Source organism: Peromyscus leucopus, chromosome 1 (assembly GCF_004664715.2).
Source record: "Peromyscus leucopus breed LL Stock chromosome 1, UCI_PerLeu_2.1, whole genome shotgun sequence".
In the NCBI taxonomy this organism is placed as follows: domain Eukaryota; kingdom Metazoa; phylum Chordata; class Mammalia; order Rodentia; family Cricetidae; genus Peromyscus; species Peromyscus leucopus.
In genome coordinates, this window is record NC_051063.1 from 101,675,042 (window position 1) to 101,684,102 (window position 9,061).

The following is a 9,061-nucleotide window of genomic DNA, read 5'->3' on the forward strand; positions in this document are numbered from 1 at the left end:
CCAAAGATGAATGCCCCAATGTAGCTGAGGAACCTTGGGTGACTGTCCAGGCAGCCAAAAATTTATATATCATTTCTTATTTTTGAATGTTGTTTGAGCTACACTTCCTGTTTACTCAGGTAATATTATATCTTTCTCAGGTCTCTGATGGAGCTGATAGTTATAGCTTTCCTTGATATCAGATTCAAAAAAGACACTCATAAAAGAGGTGCAAAATGTATAAGGTTGGGAGACATAAAAAGATAGTTTTGGGTTGGTAATGCATTGTGTTAGAAAGTGAGTTAGGTACAACACTTTGGACTCACCCAGACAGGATGGATAATGGAGTATTTTCTCTGGATATGTCAAATACTAATGGACTAGACATTGTTAATTTAATTATTGTTTGTATATATTAGTATAAAAGTTATTGTATTTATTGTTTTTCTATGTTAGTTAAAACCTTTACTTTTTGTTTTAGACAAAAAGGGAGAAATGTTGTATGATATTTTGTTTGTGTTCTAACAAATAAAGCTTGCCTGGAGATCAGAGCATGGTGATAGCCACTAGAACCAGAGAGGCCCTACAGTGATGGCACACACCTTTAATCCCAGCACTTGGGAAGAGGAAGCAGGAGGATCAGGAGTTTAAGGCCACCCTGAGCTACATGAGATTGAACCAGTCTCAAAGAGAAACAGAGCCAGATGGTGGTAGCTCACACCTTTAATCCCTGTAATAAGGAGGTGGAGACAGGAATATAAAGTGAGTGGAGACAGGAACACCCATTCAAACAGAGGATTTGTAGAGACAGGACACCATTTTGTCTGAGGATGCATAGAGACAGGATCACCCCTTTTCAGTCTGAAAATTTCATAGCAATAAGAAGTTTCTAGTGGATGGCTGCTCTGTTTCTCTGATCTTTCAGCTTTCACCCTAATATCTGACTCTGGGTTTTTACTGTTAAGACTAATTAGGATCATGCATCACTTACTCTCTTTCTTTCTCTCATCATTCTCTCCTCTCTCTTATTACTTTGCCAATATCTTTTGATTTTAATTGTATGTGTAGAAATGAAAGATATATCCAGACCTACCCAAAGACATAGTGAAAAACTAATTTCTTACTCTGGATATAATTAACTTTTATGTCACATTTACTGTAATTGTAACAAATTTCCACCTAGAAATACCACATTACTTACAGATATTATCTATAAGTCTGGATTTGTGGATTATAAATATTTCTACTTGACTAAACTATATATAGCTAAATTTCATCATCTTAAGTTTAAGAAATTATGCATGTTTTTAGACATATGATTAATGGTTTCCTGATCTAAGAATTTCATATTCACTTGACACTCACAATTTTTGCCTCTGTCAAAAATAATACATGCTCATTACTTGTTTACTCACTGCAATGGATAGTCTCCTTCCTTGGATACTAGTATCACAGTCATCATCTGTTGCCAGCACTGTGAATAACCACCTACACTACCTACCACATACATCTACCTCTGTGCCATTCCAGGGTGGGAATTGCCCCAATTTTGGGTCTATTTCTCACTTTTTTTTAGTAGTTTTTAAAGAAGTAAATTTCCTCATGACATTTTCTTACACAGTTACTTAGGATAATTTCCTCATCTACATCTCCCTCTCCCCATGTCCCTAACATCTACCCCCTACTTACAGCCTTCCACACTGTTTTCTATTGCTATTGTTACTCATTGATGTGGCAGTGCTAAGTACTTCTATGAGCCCCTTCAATTTTTCCTGGACTCTCTAACTTTCATGAGGGAGGCGCTTTTTCACCTTACCTAAGATTGACCATTTAATTGGCTGCTAGTCTGCAAAATCAAGTTCTATACCTGCCACACTCATTCCAGACCTGTCTCATCCTCACTGTCCCTTCTGGTAGCTAAAGGTGTTCTGCAGACACAGCCTTATTTTCTTCCTCAATGTACCATTTTGTTCCAGTCATTACCAGCCTAACTAAGAACAGCTGCGATGACACAAAGTATTTTGAGTTGATGCCCTTGATCTTCATATTCTCCTGGATGCCCATCTGCCTAAACCAGATTGCCTCATATACCTACTGTGAACAAGTGACCATGCCTATGATGATACATGACACATCAGACCATATCCAGGTTCTCATGGCCTTTTCTGCAGTTGTTTAATATTGTCAATCCAATAGGTGCTGTGTAGGAGAAACTGTAATTGGAGAAACTCTACCTAGTGTTTAGTGCAGATGTTCATTTCTATGCAAACGTGCTGTTGTGAATATCCATGCTCAATTCTTTCTTCTCCCTTTGCTTTAGCTTCCATATTCTCATTCTTGTCAGTCTCAGCCTACTGGTTCTTTCCACCATTGAACCATCATCGGGGGCTAGATAGGGTCAAAGTCCTAAAGTGTTAAAGTATTGAACTTCTGTTCCCTGATAGGGTCATGCTTGGCCAGGTGAGCAAGGGGCTGGCGCCAGGGTTCTGAGGGTCCTCAAAGCCAGAGACTGGGGCCTGACAGTTTCCCCAGACACTTAGGTGCAAAATGCTGTCCTTTCTGTACCAGCATGCACCTTGCAAAAGAGGACACTAGCGCTGTTCTGATCTCCCTGCAATCCGGATATCTGATGCTCTTGACTTATTTTCTGCTTTCTCGTTTGAGGGGTGTACAAGGAAGCTGTGATACTAATACACTCACTGACTTGGGCCATCAATCCTTGTAGCAGCATACCTTTTGACTATTTATTTTTCTCATCCCTGGTCCTCCCTCCTTGGAGCCCTGGAGTGGACCCAGCAAGAACCACTGGTCCAGTTCAAACTATGTCTTTCTGGTTTTTATAGAAAAGCATGGTACAGAGATTTTGTGGGAAACTTCCCTATAATAAAGTCATAAGCTTGAATTCCTTTGTTCTCATTAGTTGAGGACCAAGAAAGTGTAAATAACAAAGTTCATCATAATTTGTTGTTAAATTTCATCCACAGATATTTCTGCAAGATTGCCTAGTGACTAAGTGCTCACCAAGCTCTTGGAGACCAAGCCCAGGGATCTTTAGCATGACAAGGGTATCAACTTTGAGTATTGTGCTTTAAAGCATTTATTTTATCATGATTTTACTAGACAAAGAACTTTTCTTAGAACAATGTATAAAAAAATTCACATTCTAGATTTTCCAAGGACTGCATTAACACATTAATTTTAATTGAAAAGGTCAAAACCTAAACCTAAAATGCTGAGCATTTCTTTTATTCTATTCTGTTGTTTCTACTGATGTTAAGATAACACCATACACTAATTTTATAGTATTATAAAGAAATGAACTACAAGTCAGTTGGCCCATAGCAGTCAGCAAGCAAATTTCCATAGGATAAACCACAACACAGATAATCTACACATTGACGCTTTTCTGTGCACATCGAACTAAAAACTTATAGTCTCAGCTCAGTCAAAGATCACTCATTCCAGATATGGTTTGAACATGGAATGTCTCCCCTGGGCTCGTGGGTCCAAGGCCTGTTCTCCAGTTGGTGGCACTCCTCTAGAGGTAGAACCTGGCTGGATGAAGTCAGTCACTGGGATTCTGTCCCTGGAGCTAATGCCCTTCTGTGGTCCAGTCCTGTCTTTCCTTCTTTCCTTTCCTGCTAACCATTTGATAATTTGCTTTTCTCAACCAAATGATCACACCATATTTCTAGGGCCTCAGCAATGGAACCAAGTGAACATGAACCAAATAAATCCTCACTGTGTGTGTGTGTGTGTGTGTTGTGTGTGTGTGTGTGTTTCCAGAAATTTGTAACTGTGATGCAACACTAAGGAGCACAGTTTACTAGAGGGTTAAACTCCATCTTACTTTCTTATATTTTTTTGATGCCTTGCGTGCTAGTGAAAGCTAGCCCATCCTACTGAAGAATGTTTTCTAATCATAACTATTTCTGACCACAAGGAGTGAGAGTGTTCATTTCTTCTTCAAACTGTCCTTAGGATAACAGATAAAATGCACAATTAAATCAAGGCCTTTCTCTACCCCAAGATCAGTTGAAATTAGCCAACAAGGCATTGTAGCAACCAATTTGCCCAGGAAACTGACTGAGAAAATGGTTATAAAATAGTTTATCTTAATTATATGACTAACAATTAGTGAAGGTCTAATGACTGGGCAGTAAGGTAGTGTTATACTAGGGCCCATTATATTTCTTCCTCTCTAAAATGAAAACTGTCACTCAATAACATAATTCCACAACTATTTTTATTTGTTATCTGTATTTTTTGTAAACTGTATGCCTTTGTGAACAGTGTGCATTTGTATATAAGTATGTACACAGTTTAAAAATCATAGGCATTTGAATGATTTCAAGGTCACACTTTATTCTCAGAGTCAAATGATTCTTCTGTTTTATTCTTATTCTTTAATAAAAACAACAAACAATAAAATACATGGAAGTTTTAGCATGGAGATGTGATAAATGTCTGGGGTTATGAATATACTAATTACACTGATCTGATAATGGCACCTTACATACATGTGTTAAAGTACCACATTGTGTACCTTAGTTAAGCACACTTATAATCTATCACACTCTATTGCTGAAGACACCACATATCTGAGCCATAAAACAGAGAGAAATCAATGAGGTACTGATCTGAAAGCTTCATGTCTCCTGGCTGGCTTTCATTTATCTAGAAGATGGTAGGCATAATCTTACTCATATGTGAACTCTATGACCTGTAACAATGACTACCTTGGCAAGATATACCTACCGTTGCAATAAAGACTCAAATGTTATGGGAGTAAGTAACCACTTTCTGATCAGATTTAAAGTCCTCTCAACTAGATAGAACCCATGCCTGGCAACATTAGTGTGGTCAATAACCTGTTACTAGATATGTCATAGGCCCTAAGGAAGAAGCTACTATTCTGCTAATTGGTCTTAACATTAAAATGACTCATAATGCTATTGCTATATCTGTAGATTAGTGCATCCATCAACTCACACCAGAGAAGTTTCTACTTGCAATAGATGGCAATTAATACAGAGACAAATAATTGGTCAGCATTCAGAGAATAAGAGATTATGGAGTAATGAGTCCTGAAAGGGACATCTAGAGAGCAGCCTTATCCACACGACTCAGAGATCATCACAGAAGAGAGTGTGGAAACATTCCATGAGCCAGAGGTGGTGATGGATAACTACAAGGAAATAATGTTTATTCAGACACAACAGTGCACATGTGTACTCACAGTGAGTGTGACAGAATGCACCATAAAGAGATCACATCAATATGGAAAGTCAACTATTTATGAATGCTTTGCTTATCATTCAGTACTCCTTGGGACCACTGTTCATTTGAGATAGTAGCTTAAAACCTTCTGGGAGTCAATGGTGTTGCCTTGCATTTTTTACACATTCCTTCTTCTTTGTCATGTTCCCCAGAGAAAACACATCTTGCATATAATTCCACAGTTCAGTTCAAACTTACTGTGAAGTCCATAGGTCCCAGCATGATAGCCTGTCTGCTTGCAAAGACATAGAACTTTCCTGTTTTCATACAACACTGGTAAGATAGGTAAGGATACTCACTCTTTTGTCTTTGTATTTTGTTTATTATCTACACATAAATATCCAAACAGACTTACATAAAATTCAGTAATAGTATACTCTACCCTACCCTTTGGGATCCATAAAATATTATCAAACAGTTTGGAGCTACATATTTTAACTATTCCTCTCAGATATAGTTGAAATTAGAGATTTACAAAAGAAAAATAGCATGAGAAGAATGATAAATTAAAAACACATCACAAGATTTATTAGCCTAAAGCAAATTTCATGATAAATTTGACTGAAAACTTTAACAAGGTGAGTAACATTGCTACTATTTGATTTTTAGTCATCCTATGAATCAATTAATTAATGAATGACATAATTTTAAATGAACAGGGCTCTGAAACACTTATGCCTATAGAATCATCTGCCTGCCTAATTCTATCTTCTACCTTGTCTTCAAGTAAACATCCATCACTCCATACTTTTTGGAAACAAACAAAATCTACCCTTCATAATCCCTGAGCGAACTATAGCTATTGAGTGAAAACTCCCTGGTATGACTTTCCATCAGTCTACCAACTTGACACACCCTAGTGTCAATGAAAATGCTTAACCTTATCTTTCTGGAAGTACTCTCTTGTACTGTGTTCAATCACATGATGCTTTCATACTTTTATATATCAATTGAGTTCACTCGTTCTTTATGTAAAATTCATCACCGTCTACTGTATCTGTATCCACAGTTTATAAATTTGTATGTTTATAGAAATTCTCATAACACCTCCATACCTCTTACAGCCTCCATTAGTCACAATCTGTCTCTATCATTGCCTTAACCGATAAATTTCTGAGGATGAAATTAACTATACCACCACATTTCGCACCTATTCCCTAAGCCCTGTTGCAGTGTCAGTTTCAGTTGTTAGCAAGTGCCCCTGCTTTTCTCATGATCACTAACATACTCGGAACTGAATGTGAATGTTTTAATACTTACTAATACTTACTAGACTTGGCTGCTCAAACAGTTCAGCTCTGTTATCAATGTGTGTGTGTGTGTGTGTGTGTGTGTGTGTGTGTGTGTGTGTGTGTGGAGAAACCATGGTCTCTTTGTTTTTACAGTTCTCTTAAAGCATTCAGAATCCCCATGGCTTAGGAGATATAACACTTCCTCTAAACTTCCACAACAATCTGTTATTATTTTTCTTTTAGTAGTCAACTTTTCTTACCTGTTCATCCATTCTGTGGAATTAAAATGATCTATTTCTAAAGATCTATGTCTGGAACATCACACCTGCAGGACCATTCCAAATGTGAACATCTTTAAATAAGTTTCTCTTGCTCACTTTAAACATAGCATATTCAAAATCCAATGCACTTGTTTTGCTGTGTTTTACAAACTGAGTCTCCCACATTGAAACCTGCCTAGTTTCTACAATCCTTGAAATGAATATCTATGCACACAATCTGTTGCGAATTAAAGGTCAATGAATACAAAAATAAACATATAAATGTACAAAATTACATGAATGTATTTTCTTGGTTTAAAATTTAAAATTTGCCTTTGCTAAATATCTCTAATGATAATTGCTAGATTAATAAATTTTAGTTTTCTAGATAACAGAATTTATTTCCTAAGGTAGTTTTTTTAATCAGTACAATTTGTTGCTTCTTAGGATGTGAGCATTGTAAGGCAAATGCTACAAATGCAGGACAACACGGAATTCCTGAGCAATTTCACGTCAAAATTACCAACCTTCTTGTTGACTGGCATCCCGGGTCTAGAGTCTGCTCATGCCTGGATCTCCATCCCCTTCTGTTGTCTTTATGCCACTGCCCTCTCTGGGAACACCATGATCCTCTTTATCATTGTGACTCAGCATAGTCTGCATGAACCTATGTACTATTTCCTCTCCATGCTCTCAGCCACTGACTTGGGTTTGACTATTTCTACAATGACAACCACCTTGAGGATCCTGTGGTTTCATGCAAATGAAATCAGTCTAGACTTGTGTATTGCTCAGATGTTTTTTCTTCATGGGTTCACATTTATAGAATCTGGGGTGCTGGTAGCTATGGCTTTTGACCGTTATGTAGCAATCTGTAATCCTCTTAGATACACCACAATTCTTACTAATTCTAGAATCATTCAGATGGGTTTCCTAGTGATTATGCGAACTATAGTATTAATAGTTCCCCTACTTTTGCTCCTTAAGCCTGTTTCTTTCTGTAAAGTGAATACCCTTGCCCATTCCTACTGCTATCATCCAGATGTGATTAAGTTAGCATGTTCGGACACTCGAGCCAACAGCATATGTGGATTAATTGATCTCATTCTGACCACAGGGGTAGACACTCCATGCATTGTCTTGTCTTATGTATTGATCATTCGCTCTGTCCTTACTATTGCCTCCTCTGTAGAACGGTACAAGGTCTTCAGCACCTGTGTGTCCCACATTGGAGCAGTTGCGATTTTCTACATCCCTATGTTTAGCTTGTCCCTAGTGCATCGCTATGGTCGGTCAGCCCCCAAAGTAGTCCATTCAATGATGGCCAATGTTTACCTTCTTTTACCCCCTGTGCTCAACCCAATCATCTATAGTGTAAAAACAAAACAAATCAGAAAGGCTATCCTTAGTTTGCTCTTTGCAAAATAAACAGAGACTACCCTTTACTTCTGAAAACCCTGGTGTGATTTTCTTGCTGCAAAAACAACTATGGTTGGAGATTCCCCATTTTATATGTGAGTTTTCAAGACTTTAATTTATTTAGCAATGTTTAGTGAATATTTAAGTGTTTTATGTTTCAAATACAAGTATACTATGCTTTCCCAGGAGTTTTAAAGTCTAACCAGGGGAATGTAAATAATAATAATGAAAACATAAAACTATTATTCAAGTAACTGACATTTCCTGATAGTTTTGTGTTAGATTTTCTACTAATGGCCCACAAGACATAGTCTACCTATTCTTCAAAACAGCCCAACAAAATACATAACATTATTTAAAGAGACATTTAGGCCATACGTCTATCATGGAGAAAAGTTGAAATTTTAATCTATGATTCCCATATCCTAGACACCATGCTCTGTATTATACACTATGCCAAATGTACCCAGGGGAGATACGACATGGTCAGAAGTAAAATATGGAACACCATGAATCCATGCCTCATTTCTAAGTGTTTCATAGCTTTTTCAAAACTACTTTTAACTTATTGCATTCATGGACAACCATAACATAAATGATAAGAATAAATAATTCAGACAAGTCATTATCAAGTGACAGTCAAAAAAAAGTTTTGGGAACTAGGGATATTTATTTATTTGATAAATGGAATGGAACTCTGAATTTAAAAGAGATCATCATGTAAAATGCAAAAAATCTTAGAGCAGAGGTTCTTGTGTTGTTTCTGACACTTGTTCATTAAAGATTTAAATACAATCCACCTTCATCACAGGAAAATCAAAGCAGCATCAACATACTCATATTACTTTTGATAAAATTTCATCTTCTGTGACTGTCATAAATGACACACAT

General features: G+C 37.0%; 1 protein-coding gene across 1 annotated transcript; it reads left to right on the top strand.

The window, feature by feature from the left end:
* The first annotated feature begins 7,219 nt into the window (after positions 1–7,219).
* On the top strand, positions 7,220–8,179 carry LOC114706675 (olfactory receptor 51F1). The gene has a single exon (XM_028889166.1). It carries the CDS (start codon positions 7,220–7,222, stop codon positions 8,177–8,179), a length of 960 nt encoding a protein of 319 aa, XP_028744999.1.
* The last annotated feature ends 882 nt before the right edge of the window (positions 8,180–9,061 follow it).